Below are 19,811 nucleotides of genomic sequence, written 5' to 3'. Positions count from 1 at the left end.
AATAATAATAATAATAAACATCTCAGTTTGAATATAGTTATTAATGTTAAATGCGCTTCATGCTTTGGGATTCTTTCCGACATCTATTGGCCATATTCCGCTGTTGTTTTAAAACATGGCACCAAGCAAAGCAACATGTGTGGAATTTCTTTACCAAAGCAGGAGAAAACTCTGCCAATGAAATATTTCATTCAAAGGAGGAAGCATTAGCACACTTACTTAATGTGCTCCACAAATATTTTTTATTTAACCCAAAACAAAATAGGTAAACATTTCGTAAGTGTGTGTAATGTTTTTCTCATACTGATTTAATTGTGTACTTTGCACCTTGCACATTTTCTTTATATTTTCAAATATACTTATTACTTATACTTATTTGATCTATTTGGTAAAAATAAACAAAAAAACAAAAACTAGATTTGCACAATAACTGTAGATAAAGTATTCCGTATTGGAAGCTACACGGTTATTATTATTAATGGACCACAGAGTTTTTTTCCGATTTAGTTCCTGAGAAGAATAGTCACCACAGTTATTATTATTAAGGTGTACTTGCCGCTCGTTGTGTGTTACTGTTTTCTGTAAAACATTGATATCCTGTCAGTTAAGAAAAGGCTTAATGCAAAGCTTGTTTTAACATTGTCTTTATTACGTCAGCCAGAGACTTAATGCAGCATGCAAACAGCGTTTGGTACCCAAATGCCAATCAATGGAATAAAACGGTTAAATAACACTTGTGTGTGGTGTTTCTTTGTTTGACAATGATTGGTATGTATAGAGTTTATTGTATCTTAATATAAAATAAACTTGATTATACTGCATTTGTATTTTTAGCAGTATTTAGCAATTTATTTTATTAAAATCTATATCGCGATATGGAAATTATTATCAATATCTAACAATATCGATATTGATGCCCATCTCTATTTAAAAATAAATTAGTTCAACAAAAGCATAACTCTGTCTGGCAATTCTCCTAATGTTTACATAAAACACTCACTATTTATGGATCATATCATCACTCGTTAAGAAATATTCTAGAAAAAGATATAGAAATGTAAATAGCTCACCTGTATCGGAATCGGCTGCCTTTAAAAAATATATTACTGCTGGACATAGTTTTAATCTGACTGGACTTTGCACATCTATTAAGAGAAAAAAAGCCATATAAGAAAAAAAAATGATAAAAGAGATCATTAAATATCTAGCTGTGTATAGAGCATGTTATGGCCATGCTTTCCCCTCCCTCAATTCCTTTTATTTCCCATCAGGACCTACACCCCCTGCTTTCAACATGAATAAATAAATATATTCCCATACTTGATAAAACACACCAAAAGTGTTACTATGACACTTAAATCACATGTTTTACATGATTTTTAAACAATATAAGTTTCTATACACCAAAAAAATAAAAAAAAAATAAAAAAATGAATCGCACATATTAAGGCCTCTAGGATATGACTTGACTTATTGTTGAACAAACTTGATAGTGGATATTACACAAATGAAACTGGCTGTTTGACCTTTCTGCAATTATTATCACGAATATGATTCACTGTAATAGAAGACCTAGCAAGTTGGAAAATTCAACATGTAGGTATTACGGTCTGTAGTAGGTTCCAAAATCAACATCTTTATTTAGAGTGCCTAATGAGATGAAGGCCTATCATTTAAAGGACAGCTGGTGTAATTAGGTAAATGACTCAGCTGGAGATTTGTATCAACAGCATTCTACATATTGAGCTCCCAGGAGTGTGCTGTCAGGGGATGAAAGAGGGCCATGCCAAGACATTTCATTGTAATGTGTGTTCCAGTTACTTCCTCATTTTGGTATCGGTATCAATACTTTTTATTGGCAAATTTGAAAAAACGTGAAAACAAGGAAGTTATATCGCTTTTTGAATTTTCCAAATAAAACATAATTTTAATGTATTTCAAATAAGGCATGCTTTGTAAAGCAGAAAGGCTGTTTGTGTCCAACTTTTCTATTTCAAAAGTTTTGCTTACACAAATGTTGAAAGCTGTTCCGTGTTTTACGAATCAAGGATGGAATTAGTGTTTTTTTTAAAAGGATGAAGGTTTGAACTTCCCTGCTTCATTTTGTCTGTGTGTGAAGTTAAACAACGCTACAATACATACTTGTAGAAAGCCTGGTTCTCCACCCCGCACTTCCAGAGATGCTTGCAGGCAGCAGGTGAAGACGTGTGGAATGTCAGCACTAGCTTCTTCTGATGATTACAAAAAATAAAGTATATTAGGGCTCAGCTGTTTTTTTTTTTTTTTTTTTTGAAAAACAGTTTTGAAAAGAAAAAATTGTTGCAGGCATTTAAAGTAAATATTCTCTTAGTGAAAGTATAGGATGTGACTAAACTTGCTCATATGCTATGCTTTCAATGCATGTCAACAGTGGGTTCATGCATGTTAACTGTGGATTCGTAAGTAATCAATCTCAATCGTTTATCAAACTATACCCTTGGATTTGGGTAATATGCAATCATAACGGCATTTAAAAGTGAATTCATGCATAAGTACAGGAATAGCACAGCCTGCAAATCATTATCATGCCTAACTGAAGCATTTAAGTTCAGTGTCACTTTGCACAAAGAGCTGTGCTAGCAATGGGCACTTGAAAAAACACATTTCACACTTAATTACCCCAAAAAAAAACATCTGGTTTCACAAAAATGAAAAATGGTCATTGAAAAGCAATATGCAGGTTATTAGGCAGAACGGATAAGGTTAAACTCCTTCAGTCTCGATGACCATCCTAATGGAATGGAATGTTTAATTGTATCCGACATGTTCATTATATCTTATTCAACTGTTTATGCAATTTGTGAACTAGAATGATTATTGAGCCCAGTTCACAAACAAAAACATTCATTAAATAACTTTAAAGGAGCTTTATAAATAGGGCCCACTGTTTGTCACCACAACAGTATCACCACCTGCTTGTGATGCAAGGAAAGGGCTACAAATCTGACAAGATTAATGCAGGCTGCAAACTTGCAGATAACAACCATTTCCCCTTAACCACATCAGCTCCAGGACTTACGCAGCTACATCAAAAGACAGAGCCCTTGCAGTACAATGCCATACCTGTGTATGTCAAGGTCTGACGTCTGTTCTATGGGGTTTCTTTCAGCCTTGTCTGTCAGTATGCGTGCTGTATTGGTGCTGTGGAATGTTTGTATTGAAGTCGGGGGGGGGGGGGCTGGGGGGGGGTAAGAAGAGTTTGATGCGTGATTGGGTATTTTGAAATTAATAACTTTGAAAGAAGGTTTTATTTTGTGAAATGGATGATGATGATGATGAAGACCTGGAGCTGAAACCGTCCTTTGATTTTGCACCAGAGTATACAGCAATAGAGGAATATGCGCTTGCACCAACAACAAACAAGCAAGTATTTCATATAGAAATAATGTGCATGTTATTGTTAAAGAAAGTTTTTTTTATTCATCACAAATCTTGCATCTGTATGTTATCCTGCTTATAAAAATGTTATTCTTCAGAAAGCTTGTGTTTTGTATGTATTATACTGTTTGCAAATACAGGCTTTATGTTACTGTTTGTGTTATTCTTTTAAAAAATACATCTTTTTATTGTTAAAAAACAAAAAGTACATATCAAATGTGTGTGTTCTACTGTACACAGAGGCTTAAAGGGTTAATGGAAATGTTATATATCATTGATTTATACTTTGTTTTCTTTCTAATAGTATTTTATAGCAATTTCAGGGGTAAAAATACCACTTAAGATTGCTTCATTTTTACATCTGAAGTTGAAGGGGTTAAAGCTGCTGTGCAGTTTTATAAGGTGAAGATAAGCCAGTGTTGTAGAAAATAAGTTGACCGCGCAAGCACAGTAATGCAAAACTTGGCAAAAGTAAGGCAGGGCAACAGTTTGATTAAAGGGGAGGTTCACTGCATTTTCTTTTTATCTGACCGTTTTATTTTCAGAACTGTGTATGTTGGTGTGTGTTCGTGCCACTGTCTTTTCGTATGAACTTTAAAATGTGTGATCGACGACTGTTTCTATGGTAAACTGTTTTAAACCTCTGTCTTTTTATGTTTCTATAACATCGTTGTCAATAAGGTCCTATCCTGGTTAGTATTGAACTATATTGGAGGTGAAAGTAACAAACATTAAATAATGAATGACAATTCATTAAATGTTAAATTTAAGCAAGAATCGCATATTGAATTTTAGCATCAGATAATAAATACTAGCATTAAATATTAAATTCATGATTCAAATGTTAAATTTTAACATCAAATAATAAATTCAATATTGAATATTAAATGCAAGTATTGAATGTTAAATACCACCATCGAATGTTAAATGCACCAGTCGAATGTTAAAAACTAACATTAAATATGAGCTTTATCCATTTAAAGTGCCTTTCATCCATTCATTGTGCACTTTGTCATTCGATGTGGTTTTTATTCATTCGATGCATGCACTTGCAAACTGTCAATCAATCCCATTTTCCACTTGCCACTGAATTAATCAAAATACTTTGAAACCACTCTAAAATGTACAAAACAGTATCATCACTGGTATTAGTTTCTAGCATATTTCTCGCTAGAATAATTTTTTGTCGAGCGTAGTTCTGTAGCTGGGTCGCTATGTCGGACCAAGCAGCTTCAGCCATATGAACCTAATAAAATAACAACCGTTGTAAAAACAACCGCAAGTCTTAATAACTTTGTTTAATATGCAACTTTTTTTACACACAAAACAGGTAAAACAACAAGGCCCTTTTTAATTTCTACAGACGGCACAGGACAGATGCCGTATTTCAGTTTGAAAATCGAAGCCTCTCATTGGCTGAACAGGTTAACAGGTAACAAGGAGGAACACCGATCTCCCCGATGTGGAAGGGGTGGGAATGGGCGGGGCAGATTGGATTGATTGACAGTTTGCAAGTGCATGCATCAAATGGATGAAAACCACATCGAATGACAAAGTGCACACCAAATGGATAAAAGGCACATTAAATGGATAATGCTCATATTTAATGTTTGATGCTTGTTTTTAACATTCGACTGTTGCATTCAACATTCGATGGTATTATTTAAAAGTCAATACTTGCATTTAATATTCAATGTTGAATTTATTATTTGATGTTAAAATGTAACATTTGACGTTAAAATGTAATATTTGATACATTAATTTAATATTTAATGCTAGTTTTAATGCTAGTATTTATCATTTGATGTTAAAATTCAATATTTGATACTTGCTTAAATTTAACATTAATGAATTGTCATTCATTATTTAATTTGTGTTACTTTCACCTCCCATAGAACTACAGGTATTTACCACGGTTTAGCAAATACGTTAACTCTTTAGTTTTTAACTAATTCATGTATTGTTTCTTCCCAAACTTGTAATTGAAATACATGCATGATGATAACCAGTCTCCTGTTCGTTTTCTGTCCTAATTATACAAAGTACTGCATGTAAAAATAAATGAAACAACAAACAAAGCGCACAATACAAAATAATAATACGGTATAAGCAACATTTTTCATCATGTAATTGATGTGCACCATGGCCTAGTTAGTAATCGCAGCATGGAGCTCAATTTTTTCTATGACTGAAACTCATGCTTTAATTTTTGGAAAATCGCTCGCATACCTGTCCATGCAGTGCTTCCCAAAACAAGAATACCTCCAGAATAATGTTAAATATGTAACACATTTTGCTAGTTAACATTTGTTACACAAACAGAAATACACATTAATATCACAGGCTACTTACAAATTTCATTTAAAATGATGTATTTGTTGCTAATATATATTACAGCGATATTCACATTCCCTTATCTAGTGTCATGCTGTCAAACACATCCGATCTACTCATTTATATAAATTATACTTACCAAATTAATTTTACATTATTTATTGTTTGTTAATATATCCAAGCAACTTATTTCCTGGGCTCAATCCACTTATTTCCCAGCCTAAGCTTGTAGACATTGGAAACAATGGAACCTCCCCTTTAAATTCTAGAGCTTGATCAACTTATTTCCTAGGACACCGGCCATCCTAGCCTAGGGATAGATTGAAGTAACTGTGGCTAATGAAATACTTCCATAATTCTTACCTATTTTGCATTAGCTGCATAGGTTTTAAATGCAGTTTTGAAAGAAACACACATTACAGCAAACATGTATATTCAATTATATCTGGTGTGGTTCTACTTTAGGTTCAAGGAAGTTTCAGTTTTCTATGCTTTTTATAGGAAATGGGTTAAACTTGCGCTTGAGTCATTTCACCAAGCAGTGTCTTCTGGCTGAAAGCATATCAGTCAATAAGGTAAGCAGCTGATTGGTTATTGACAGGAAATAAGCCATTCAAGGGGTGGGGAACATTTTACACTCCAGGTGAAATGACCAAGCGAGTCGAACACTATCTGAAAGCATTGATATCACACAGAGGTTTCTTTAATCAAGTGCAGTATCAGATAATCAGATATCCTGTTTTAAAATACATGTTTACAATAGCAAATGTTTCTTTTTAAACTAGACATTTGAGACATTTAACGAATGGGATGCACAATAGGTAAGATTTATAGAATTCATTTTAAAATAATCATTTTTAAGCTACAATCACTTTAACTAGAAACCACAAGCAACACATTTAACTACAAACAATACAGAAGTAGACAATACAATAAAAAGTACTACATAAGTACTTATTATCAAATATTTACTTATATATAATCAATGCTTCTAGCTAGGTTAACACAAAGACCAGTTTAGCATTAAGACCACTCATTGTCAGTCCCTTTCAATCTGATGGACCAGTTCTCTAGTAAAACCATTTTACTCTTTCCCATTGGCGGTCGTATTGTGTTGTGGTAATAATAGAGGGATTCCTTTGTATATCAATGACATATGAGGTTGACTGTCTATTACAGGGTAACATTTACTACATGCAAATCACATTTGAATGTTAAATTATGAATTTGCAACAGTGGACCCTTTAAATTATATTATAGTTTTGCAATGGTTCCAAGGGAGATGCACGAGTAGTAAAATAATAAAAAGTGTGAAATGGAAAAAGGTGAGTGCATTGAGTGTTTAAACACAAAGTTCATGATGTTTTGTTCTGCAAGCAAGACTGCCATGCTGGGAGAGAGGGAACTACAGAAGACTGAATCCAGCACAGATCTTGTTTAAAGACACTGTGTACCATATGTAAACTGCATATAGATATAAATTGGACTAGAGCTACTGGACTTATGTTTTTAAAAAATACATATAAACTGTTGAGAAACAACTGGACCAAAAGCTGAGTTAATCTGGCCTGCTATGAGTTTTTAAAAGTATAACAAAAAGATGGAGACATATAGACATGTTCAAATATTAAAGTAAGCAACAGTAGAGATTTGTAACAAATTCAATCTTATATATTCATTGTGAGAACCAAACAACCAGATAAGCAAGATGATAGATTTTCTGTTTTCTCTTCACTTCAATAACATATTTTAATTTGTATTTGTGTATTAGTAGGGCTAACAACTTCTTATGAGTATGAAATACCAGCCATCTTACTGTAACTAATGTATTACTATTATTCGTGTTGTTTAAAATCACTTTGTATACAATTTTCCATTATAAAGCACCCTTGTGGCCTCAGTAGTGCTCCTAGAACCATGTTCTAATGCTCTATATCTAACTGTATATATAAAATACATGATTCTTGTTGGGTAAGATAATTGATATTTCACACCTGTAACAAGTTGCTCTTTAGTGGCAATGGTGGGTGTAATTGTTTGGTAGCTCAAACCGTTCCTTTTTCAGATATATGAGTTTGGTTATTGGCGTTCTACTGTAGTTCCACTCTTGGAAATGTAATTTGATAGAACCAAGGGGCTATCGAGGCTATTTGGCCTTCAATGATCTCTGACCCACCAGTTTATTACATTGCATCCTGCCTTTGAAGGAGATCTGTAATATAAACGAATCATTCATTTTATAGAATGAAATAAGAACAACATGGAAAACATTACACTATGTAACACAATTTTTGTTCCTGGGTAGTAAGTGTTATTTCCTAATTGCTTATGCCTCAAAAGTATAGAAAATGGTTATTATTCCCCACAAACTTTGCTTTTGTGACCAGGACAGTGATATTTTGAAATTTACCTATTTCCAAAGAGAAAACGGGCGAATTTGTGTCTTTTCGTTCACATAAAGTCAGAAAAAAACAACATATGAATTCAAATTAACATGTATTTATACTAAAGTAATACAAAAATGACTACAAAAGATTTAGTGAGTGAGTAGTTTTTCGAGATTTACGATTATACTGTAAATCACTTTCACGAATCAGCCCCCAAATGTAGTCTCCCATCATGTTCTCGTTATACTGTCCTTGGTAGCGGCGTTCAAAGTCCAGTATATCCTGGTGGAAGCGCTCGCCTTGCTCCTCTGAGTACGCTCCCATGTTCTCCTTGAATTTATCAAGATGAGCATCAAGGATATGGACTTTGAGGGACATCCTACAGCCCATTGTGCCGTAGTTCTTCACCAGAGTCTCAACCAGCTCCACATAGTTTTCGGCCTTGTGATTGCCCAGGAAGCCCCGAACCACTGCGACAAAGCTGTTCCAAACCGCTTTCTCCTTACTAGTGAGCTTCTTGGGGAATTCATTGCACTCCAGGATCTTCTTTATCTGTGGTCCGACGAAGACGCCGGCTTTGACCTTTGCCTCAGACAGCTTAGGGAAGAAGTCTTGAAGGTACTTGAAGGCTGCCGACTCCTTATCTAGAGCTCTGACAAATTGTTTCATAAGGCCCAATTTGATGTGCAGTGGTGGCATCAGCACCTTCCGGGGGTCCACCAGTGGCTCCCACTTGACGTTGTTCCTCCCCACAGAGAACTCGGTCCGCTGTGGCCAGTCCCGCCTGTGGTAGTGCGCCTTCGTGTCCCTGATGTCCCAAAGGCAAAGATAGCAGGGAAACTTGGTAAAACCGCCTTGGAGACTGTGGCAAAGTGCCCCCCCCTGTGTATGTTATATGTTACGTGTTGTGTGTAAATGTTGGTGTATAGGCATTGGTACACGGGATATAAGCGGTCTGTGTTTCACGTGTGTGTAAATTGTATATTTGTAGTTAGGCACGGGGATGGCACATCACATCACGTGCAAGTAAAAAGTAATAGTATGTGAGCACGGGGAATTGCACTTTAATTAATTCACGTGCAGTTGTACCGAGATTCCAATTGAATGATTGACGAGCAATCGAATCTCGGTACAACTGCATAAAAGCTGCATGTTTTCACTCACTGGTGGTTGGTGTTCGGTGACTGGAGAACGGGTTAGGAGACGGAGGGTATTGTAAAGCAAAATAAGTAGTAAAAGAAGCTCACCGTGTTTGTCTGTGTAGTCCGTTTTGTTTGTCTGTTTATTTTGGCTCAAGTGCCGTGTTTTTGTGTTTTGTTACAAACGTTTATTTTCTGTCTGTTTATTCATTAAATGCTGAGCGAAAGCATTCGCTCAGCTCCACCAAACTCCACATCTGTCTGTCGTTTGTGTTCCTGTTTCTGGTCTGACGCCACCCACTCCGGTCGTCTTTGTGACACGTGGTGTCAGAACCGGGACAACAGCGCCTCCAGGGCTCAGGCCAGAGCGGGAACCGCAGTTTTTTTTTGGGAAAAAAAAAAAAAAAACCAAAGGAGATGAAATGGGGAGAAGAGGCTGGAGAAGAGCACAGGAGGGCAAAGGGAGAAAGGTGGAAGCAGGGCTGTGGTGTTTCGACTGTGGCCAAACTAGCCACACCACCATACCCTGCTCCGTCCACAGGACCCTACAGGCAATGGCCCAAAGACTGGGATGGGGGGAGTGGTGCCCTGGCTGTGGGGCATATGGGCACACGTTGGCCCTATGCCCCATGCAGGATGAAGAAGAGGAGCCCTTGCTGCCACGTCCTATGCCTGAGCGGGAGGAGCCCGAACGTCCACAGCCCGAGTGGGAGGAGCCCGAACGTCCACAGCCCGAGTGGGAGGAGCCCGAACGTCCACAGCCCGAGTGGGAGGAGCCCGAATGTCCACAGCCCGAGTGGGAGGAGCCCGAACGTCCACGGCCCGAGAGGGAGGAGCCGGTGCGTCCACGGCCCGAGAGGGAGGAGTCGGTGCGTCCACGGCCCAAGAGGGAGGAGTCGGTGCGTCCACGGCCCGAGAGGGAGGAGTCGGTGCGTCCACGGCCCGAGAGGGAGGAGTCGGTGCGTCCACGGCCCGAGAGGGAGGAGTCGGTGCGTCCACGGCCCGAGAGGGAGGAGTCGGTGCGCCCACGGCCCGGAGGGGAGGAGCCAGTGCGTCCTGTGTCCGGAGGGGAGGAGCTGAAGGCCCAAACCCCTATTTTTTTTTGGGAGGGACGAGGGCGTGAAGCTCAGGCTCCACAGCAGCCGCTGTTTTTGCTGCTGAAGGGAGCCCAGCGGAGACGCCCGCCACCAGCTCTACCCCCGCTGTCGGAGGAGCCGGCAGCGCCACCAGCCCTACCCCCGCTGTCGGAGGAGCCGGCAGCGCCACCACCACCCGAGGGAGAGGAGCAGGAGCTGCCTCTGCCTCCACCACCTGAGGGAGAGGAGCAGGAGCTGCCTCTGCCTCCACCACCCGAGGGAGAGGAGAAGGAGCTGCCTCTGCCTCCACCACCTGAGGGAGAGGAGCAGCAGCTGCCTCTGCCTCCACCACCACCACCCGAGGGAGAGGAGCAGGAGCTGCCTCTGCCTCCACCACCACCACCCGAGGGAGAGGAGCAGGAGCTGCCTCTGCCTCCACCACCACCACCCGAGGGAGAGGAGCAGGAGCTGCCTCTGCCTCCACCACCACCCGAGGGAGAGGAGCAGGAGCTGCCTCTGCCTCCACCACCACCCGAGGGAGAGGAGCAGGAGCTGCCTCTGCCTCCACCACCCGAGGGAGAGGAGCAGGAGCTGCCTCTGCCTCCACCTCCCGAGGGTCCGCTGCTGCTGCCGTCGCCTGAGGTCATCGAGGGTCCTGCTTCGCCTGGGGTCGCCGGGGCCTCTGCTTTGCCTCGGGTCGCTACACTGTGGCCGGAGCTCCATGAAGGGGAGCTGCCGGCCATAAAGAAAGAGGGGGAGGTCACGAGACCAGCTCCCCCAGCTGCACTTTCGCGGCAGCAGATAGTGTGGCTGAAGCCCCGGAAGAGGGAGCTGCCAGCCACGAAGAATTGGGGGGTGCCAGACATTCCACCATGGCCACCCCCAGAAACAACTTGCTTCCCCCTCTTCCGGGACTTTGGGACTGAGGGGGGAGGTGGCCATTGAGGCCATGTGTGCGTTGCACAAGGGGGGATATATGTGGCAAAGTGCCCCCCCCTGTGTATGTTATATGTTACGTGTTGTGTGTAAATGTTGGTGTATAGGCATTGGTACACGGGATATAAGCGGTCTGTGTTTCACGTGTGTGTAAATTGTATATTTGTAGTTAGGCACGGGGATGGCACATCACATCACGTGCAAGTAAAAAGTAATAGTATGTGAGCACGGGGAATTGCACTTTAATTAATTCACGTGCAGTTGTACCGAGATTCCAATTGAATGATTGACTAGCAATCGAATCTCGGTACAACTGCATAAAAGCTGCATGTTTTCACTCACTGGTGGTTGGTGTTCGGTGACTGGAGAACGGGTTAGGAGACGGAGGGTATTGTAAAGCAAAATAAGTAGTAAAAGAAGCTCACCGTGTTTGTCTGTGTAGTCCGTTTTGTTTGTCTGTTTATTTTGGCTCAAGTGCCGTGTTTTTGTGTTTTGTTACAAACGTTTATTTTCTGTCTGTTTATTCATTAAATGCTGAGCGAAAGCATTCGCTCAGCTCCACCAAACTCCACATCTGTCTGTCGTTTGTGTTCCTGTTTCTGGTCTGACGCCACCCACTCCGGCCGTCTTTGTGACAGAGACCCATCAGGAATGCCACCATTGCAGCCTCTTGATGCCATCTCAGAAAAATGCAGATATGTATTCACTTAGGCAGCTGGAACTAAACTGAACTGGTGGGCTTAAGGCCCCTGTATTTATACTACTATTTATATTACTGGAAAGTTCTAGAAAGTTCTAGAAGTTACTCCAAGTTTACTCAGCACTGAATCTATCTGGAATGTTCTGGAAAATAGGTAAATTTCAAAATATCACTGTCCTGGTCACAAAAGCAAAGTTTGTGGGGAATAATAGCCATTTTCTATACTTTTGAGGCATAAGCAATTAGGAAATAACACTTACTACCCAGGAACAAAAAAAAAAAAAAAGATTTGTTACACTGTGCATACACACTCTAAAACATTACAGGTAATTATATTAAATATAATTACTAAATACCAGCTCTACTTTGTAGCACATGACTTACAATATGTCCTGCATATATCATTATTACACATAGATTAAGTGTATTAGTATTTTAACTGGTGGTTAAAGACACCTGACCCTTGGATTTCTTATGGACTAGTAATGCATCACTGGTAAACAAACCCTGGTCACAGTCACAATAAGAAAAAGATTGTTAAGAACAACAATGGGGTAATAAATAATCTGCTCTAAAGCAAACACATTCCAGAACATTTAGAAAATGAACAATCTTCTGAAGAAATACTATATATTATATTAGCTTGATAAATGGCTTTAGCTTACTTCTTTCTGAATGCCTATAACGTAAAACGTCTTCCCTTCAAATTTCAATTTGCTGACATCAGCCCTGGAATCAAAAACAGATGCTGTCAAACCAAATGTATTCCTAAATATGTAAATATTATTAGATGCTATAATAACTACGTGTTATACCTTAATGAGAGTTCAGTTAAATGGGTAGACATACACAATTTCAAAGGTATCTTATATGTAGACGTTTACCATATATATATGTCCTATATTCCTGGCAATACACATAAGGCCAATATAAGTCTATATGATACACATATGTTTTCTAATAGTCATTCAGAATGTTATATGAAACATATATATTTGTTCCATATGGGTGATTAATCATTATCAATTACTACACTCCTTGTGTAAATATTGACTTTGTTTACTTAATGAAAGGATTTTGAAATGTGGATAAATGATTCTTGTTCCATACATGGCACATTATTTCACAATAAGACAATATCCTTTTTAGGATATACACATCAAATACAACACCATAGATAAACTTCTGCTGTGGGTCACATGGTCAGACTGCAGCTGGATCATTGGAATAAGTTTGAACTATGACACATGATGTGATTAGGTACCAGGAAGCAGCAGGAGCTTTTCGTCTATAATGTGGTCCTTGAGATAATTGAAGTTTAAAATACTATGGACCAGTGTTTTAGCTCGTGCAAACAGTAATGACAAAGAACATTGACACAGTACCGGTAAATTCATATGATATATTCAGTAAACAAAGCTACAGCATATTCCCTAATCAGGGTTGTTAGTTGAGAAACAATGCCTGATATACAGACCCAGTGTTGCCCTTGGAATTGTATTGGCTCTGAGCCCCTTCTCCACTCCAGTGCACCACCTCATCAAACAATATGTGCTTAAAGATGAATGACTGAGACCAAAATTATTTGCAAGATCATGTCCCTTAATTTACACAGTAGATCAACTGCACAAGTTATACATTTGCAGTGCAAAATACACGTCCATTAGTGCAAAAAACAGGTTCATTTGAGTTCATTTGTCTACATTGATGTGAAAGCGGTACCCTTTTAGGGATACAGGTGGCAGGCACAGATATTGTAACTTTGATTATTATGCTCTGTTGGGGATGGATACAGTACAGATTTACTGAAACACACCGTATGCATTCATGTATGGGGCTGATGTGGGTTCAAAAAAGGTGAACCCAACCTAACATGTTTTGAAAATTGAATTTATGCAAAAACCGGACGCTATACACATGTTTTTAACTTAAGGAGTTGGTTATTTGCCTGTGGTTTGTTCTCAACCCCACCAGAGAGATAAGAGATGCATGGCTTTTTATTTATTGGACAGCTGGGAGTGTAACAGGTACCTGGGGTCCCTACAGGTACTTACCAAGCTATTTCATATATGAGAGCACAGGCTCAAAAGAACTAGATTGCAGCTCCCAAGCTGATGAGTTCCCCATCGCCCACATTGTACACCATAATAAGATGGTTTATAAGAGGTGATTACCATTTTAACATGTGAATCCTCTTATTCCCCTGGAAAACCACAAAGCCTGTGGCAGTAAATCCTAAAAAAGCTGTAGATCCAGTAAAATCCTAAAGAAAACAAAGAAAACATCAATTCATAGCACATCCTGTATTGCCTGGAGTGCACCACATACTGTAAAGGGGCAACATGAACAGCAACAGTGTTTATTCTTGTTTTGCATTGTAATTACTAATATTTTATTTAATGGCTAATGATCGGGGGGCCAACCATTACCATGGAATAAAATGTCAACCCACCCTGAACAATAGCCAAAGTGTCTAGCTGGGGTGGTTATGGTGGGTTGTCTTTTACTCAAGGTAATGGTGGCTATGATACTGAATTTTCTCTTTGAAAAAATCATGTATCACTAGAAGATACACATACTGGCTTAAGTATTACTTTTTAAGGGTGTTTCTACTGAATTGGTATAATACTCTGAATCATACATTATTGGCAAAAGACAGCTTAAAGATTAAGTAGCGGGGTTCCGAAAAAATACAGCATTACACGTCCCCACGTGTTGCTACAACTGTTTAAATATTCATTGTTAACATCCTGACAACATTTTACACTTATAACTTTGAACTGGTTTCAAAGCTCTTTTCAAAATGGCCGCTCTAGTGCACTAATAGTGTAAGGATTATTGCCGACATTGTCAAACAGGTAAGACAGCAATAACAATCCATGATGTGGTACGGAACACAAAGCCAGAGCAGAGCGCTTATGTTTTTTTGTTTTTTTTTAATCGCTCTTCCTTGAGTGATTTAGAGGACAGATTTCAAAATCCAGTGCACTAAAGCGGCCATTTTGAAAAGAGATTAAAAGTTGAAAGTGTAAAAAGTTGTTAACAATGAAAAGAAAAATTGCTGGTGCGTACAACGCTATTTTTTTCAGAGCCCAGTGTTGGACACGCTAGTGTTGGACAACAGGTAAATTACCTTGCATGGGTGAGGGTCAACCCCATAGGTTTCTAAAGAATGTGCTTTCTGGAGCAGATTTAATTCGGCAAGAGCTGGACTCTGGCCTCTGAAAAATCAAACACAGCATGTTAAGTCTACTATTGATCATAGAAAGAGAATATACATCTGCTGATTTAGTAGGGTTGTTTTTTTAACTACTTTGTCTGTTTTTCCAGGTGTAATACAAAGAACAAAGACATTGCATCCAGGCTTGTTTAAAGCTGTGTGGCTGGTTTGGTAAAATGTATAACAGACATGCTTCAAAGGTAGACACAACAGTCTGGCAGTGCATAATTTAACATTGATTAAGAATGGGTCTCCTGTTTAAGCAGGACATAGGCAGCTATCAGGCATACATCCTAAAGACGCTGTTGCCATGAGTCAGTCGCCTGTTCAATTAGTGCCATAGCTGAAGGGGGAGGGTCTAATCTGAGTACCTGCAGCCAAGGAAGGAGTCAAAACCTTTCTAGCAAGAATAGCACAAACAGTGATAATCCACTCAAACCCACACACATAGAAAATCCAGACAACATGGAGCCAAGTCATAAACACTGTTCGGTTCATAAACAACGTCCATTAGAAATGCAGTTGAAGCGAAGTAATTCTGGAATTTATTTATCCCAGAGAGCTCAACTATGACGCAGCACCACATCTACAGTACAGCAGGGTTTTGTTTGTTTCCAATGTTACGGCTGTGAGACATAATTCAGACGAAGGTAAACTGAGGTAAAAAGAGACATGCACGTGAAGACAAACAGGAATTTAGGTCAGGGTTTTTAATGAAGACTCAAACTGCCATCCATTTACCTTGGCTGTTCCCTTACTGTTGTGCTGTGTTATACAACCCTAACTTTTCCAAATGCAAGTCACCTGCTTGTGCACTATGTTCACCTTACTTATTGTTGGGTTTTTTTCCTCCCCATTTTCCACATCTAGAATAGCTGCTTGGTGTACCCTAACCTGTGCTTTTTAATTTTTTTTTAGTTTTTACAGTTTTACAAGTAGCTGTTCGTAGATACCTGAGTTCATTTTTATGTATTTCCACAATCTTCTTTTCTAGTTTTTGCGTCTGTTTGGGGAACAGCTTGAACTCGGTGATGTAATCATCTGGATGTTCATCAGGTTCATAATCCCCCAGCTCATCTGAAACAAAACAATGGAGATTAAGATCGCAGGCGCTCTGTAATTAATAGCTGAGCATTAATAGATCTGGGCAATTTAACGTGAAAAATCTGGGGATCTTATTGGACTCTGATTTATCTTTTGAATCTCATATTCTCAAAGTCACCACTGGTCATGCCATAACTCATATGCAGCTTATAGAGAATGCAACTGCTAGGGTTTTCAGCAGAATTAAAAAAAGAGCCCGTATACTGTAACTCCTATGTTGGCCTCACTACACTGGCTCCCCGTGAGGTTTAGACTTTTGCCATACAGTACAGTACAAAGGTATTGCACTAGATTATATAAAGGAGCTTTTTATTGAGCTTTTATTCACATATATACCTCCATTGATTTAATTTCAGCTGATGCAGGCTTGCTGTGCATCCCACAAGTATACGCAAAAACGAAGGGAGAGAGAGCTTTTACAAGTGCCACATCAATTAATGCTTTTAAGTCAAAATTAAAAACATACTTTTATAGTTTAGCTTTTTGCAAAATTAATTGTGTACACTTTGTTTTACTTTTCAAAATGTATTTGTAATATTATATTATATCACACTGTACTTTATTTGGACTTTCTATTATTTTGTCTTGTACAATGCGTTGACATGAGATGTACAGTGCTTTTTGTATGAAAGTTGTTAAATAAATAAAAAAATGTTTTATTTATATTTTATTTGATTTAAGTACTGTGGATGTAAAACATCTACAAAATATATATTTGTTTACAAAATAAATGCATTTGTTTACAGTAAAAGTGGAGGCGTTTTAAATAGTCACCTAATTTGTATTTTGAGGGAGGCTGCTCAGAATGTTAAACTTAACCCAATAGGCCAAAAAACATCCTTTAACAAGGTCCGATTTAAAGCTGTTGGGCCTAATTGCCGAGGCAACCCAGCTGCCAGTTGATTTAAGATAACAGGTGTTTATTTTTTAAAGATATTACCCATGTAACTCAGCTACCAACCAGTTCTTTTTTACAGTGTACTTATAGTTTTAGGGGCTTTGCCACTGCCATCAGACTCACCTTGCACTATGCAGGCCCCCAAGTATGCCGCATCAGAGAAGGAACAAAGCAAGCGCCCATGGAATATGTCTCTCTTTAACTGCAGATACAAAAGGTACCTGTAATGACAGGAGAGAGGGGCACAGTTTGTTATGCTCATTTACTGTCACAAGCTCTTAGGAAACATTAGCTTAGAGGGACAAGGGACTGTTAAGACCAAAAGTCATAAATTACCATAATATAACCTGTGCAATTATTCTCATTCAGGCAGCAAAAATGAAATTACAAATGCAAACTTGTTCTTTTGTCTGTCTCTTGAGATACAGTCTATGGAAGTCTCTGAAGACTCTTCTCGTGAGTCAGTGATTTATTCTTCATGGATCACAGAATAAATAAATGGAATTAAATTCTTAGCCCACAAAAGCCCCGACAGTAACCTCCATTGTTTATGAGAAAAAAATATTGGTCATTAGTTAAGCTTAACACCTGTCAATTAACCTTCATTCATTTGGAAATGTATGTCCATTTGTTAATTGTTGAGAGGGCATCCAGAATGAAGTACCATAATTAATTCAAACAGTGAATTAAAAAATTCAAATAAACAGTTTTATGTAACATTTTATGTATTGTGAATGGAATTTACAGTCACAGCACCAGGACTGAGCTCCTGTAGTACTTAAGTCTCACACTAGAGAGTGCATCGCACTTAGAGAATGTTTTGGTAGCTTCAATTTTATACATTTAAAAGTGTGCTATGTTTTTTTAACTCTGTTTTCTGCTTGTATTATCTTCATTAACATTATTATTTGTCTTCATTGTATTGTGCTGATAATCTTCTGGTTGTTAAAGGACATGAATATATTTAAAATGCTAGAAATGAACTGCTTCACCCTGCTACCTTTGTAGGACATATGGTCTAATTGCATTTAGACCCTAGAAGGAGTCTGAACTACACCATGTGAAGTCTTTGAAATGTCTTCAGCACAAGGTACTTTTCAGACATTTGTGCAAGTCTATTGTATGATCAAATTGTAGGTAGACAAGCCTTTACAGGTATCCATTTACCTGGAACCCATTTCAATGCACTCTTGACTGAACTATAAAACCCCTCACAGACTGACATGTGGCTGACCAATCAATGCAGAAGGTTCAGGGGGTTGTTAGCACAAGTGTAAACACATGCTACATTTGTTTTAACGGCACTGATAACATTTTACAGGGAACATGGATTGAGTTGATATTTTCACTGTGGGTTACAGTACTCAATATGGGAAATATGTGACAATTTTTTATAAGCCACCTTATAAGGCTTTATGTTATGAAACACACCTCATCCTGCATACTGAGTGATGTCACAAGTCACCTTCCACTTTGTTAACACTGATCACATCAACACGCTTTCTAAGAAAGTTCCATTATTAGTAAAGGCAGTAATGATTTTGACGGTGAGCATAATAATAATCATTATTGTAATTAACTAATAGTACATGTCTCATTTAAATCGGTTGCAATTGTGCTTAGGCATATTAGAAAGTGTCAGGTTTTTAATAAAAAGAGCATGCCACCCTGTTCCACATGAAATAACATATTCTAGTCTGCTCTTCCCCTGAGTAATAATACAGATGAATAGCTGTACAGGCTGACAGCTTTGATATGTATGATACAATATTGCCTGTGGATAGGATACAGCTTGTCAAACATGTTTTCCTTTTTACATTTAATATATTTAAAATATAAGCCAAGCTCTGCAGCTATAGAGCTTGTGTGTCTGTATCTGTATTTAGAACAGCCTGAAGACCACAACTATTTTTGTTTAAACAATAAAAGTGCTTTCGATTCTGTCTGACTGTGCGCCCTTTACAGTCTCAAAATAGGGACCAGCACCAAAATGCAATTCATGGGCAATTCACTGAGTAGGCAGCATTAAAAACTAAAAAACGTTTCAAGGTGACTTGGCAGATACCTGATTTTTAAATAACAATACATACTAATTGTACTTCTTTTTTCAGACAGGGATAATCAATTTAGGCTATGATACGAAGACAGTGATGAGCGAATCAATCACAGTGAAGCATGTAATGGTGCAGTTTATTGAACAAGTTACCTAATTTGGCCAAATGTACTCCTAGAGTGCCATCTTATATTGAATGTGTAATCAATTGATTAACTCTTTTTTTTTGCATTGATAAGAAACCTCCTGTCCGTATCCAGTTTCTAATGTATCTGGTCAAATCTAGCCATTACCTGGATATTTAAATTGACATATGCACTGATTCACGGGACAGGAGCAAGGGCTGAGCAGACTAAGCCCTGGGACTTGAAATAGGAATTATGTGCTTGTGACTTTAGGAAGATGACATGTTTTCCCTTGGCTCGCAGAGAACCGCCCCCAGGGAGATGAGACCAAACCGATCGGTAGGCCTCCAAGGCTGGGAAGCAAGCATTACTTCCCCCAAGGGGAAAATGAAGAGAAGTACAGCGGATACATTTGAGAAGAC

At 38.7% G+C, this 19,811-nt stretch overlaps 1 protein-coding gene across 2 annotated transcripts in view; it reads right to left on the bottom strand.

Moving 5' to 3' along the window:
* LOC117408423 (FERM domain-containing protein 3-like) overlaps window positions 1-19,811 on the bottom strand; it is a 130,750-nt gene that overhangs the window by 15,897 nt on the left and 95,042 nt on the right. The window contains exons 5-12 of one of the 2 annotated variants that reach the window (XM_034013398.3): window positions 17,335-17,432; window positions 16,163-16,286; window positions 15,123-15,210; window positions 14,164-14,252; window positions 12,655-12,718; window positions 7,928-7,963; window positions 2,143-2,231; window positions 1,071-1,145 (exon numbers count right to left, since the gene is read on the bottom strand). In XM_034013398.3, coding sequence (XP_033869289.3) covers window positions 1,071-1,145; window positions 2,143-2,231; window positions 7,928-7,963; window positions 12,655-12,718; window positions 14,164-14,252; window positions 15,123-15,210; window positions 16,163-16,286; window positions 17,335-17,432 — 663 coding nt within the window. The remainder of the gene's footprint in view (window positions 1-1,070; window positions 1,146-2,142; window positions 2,232-7,927; window positions 7,964-12,654; window positions 12,719-14,163; window positions 14,253-15,122; window positions 15,211-16,162; window positions 16,287-17,334; window positions 17,433-19,811) is intronic. The other variant, XM_034013399.3, reaches the window with a different exon arrangement.

Source organism: Acipenser ruthenus, chromosome 2 (genome assembly GCF_902713425.1).
Source record: "Acipenser ruthenus chromosome 2, fAciRut3.2 maternal haplotype, whole genome shotgun sequence".
NCBI lineage: Eukaryota > Metazoa > Chordata > Actinopteri > Acipenseriformes > Acipenseridae > Acipenser > Acipenser ruthenus.
Note: the sequence above shows the minus strand (reverse complement) of the source record. Positions and strands in the feature narration are given on the sequence as shown.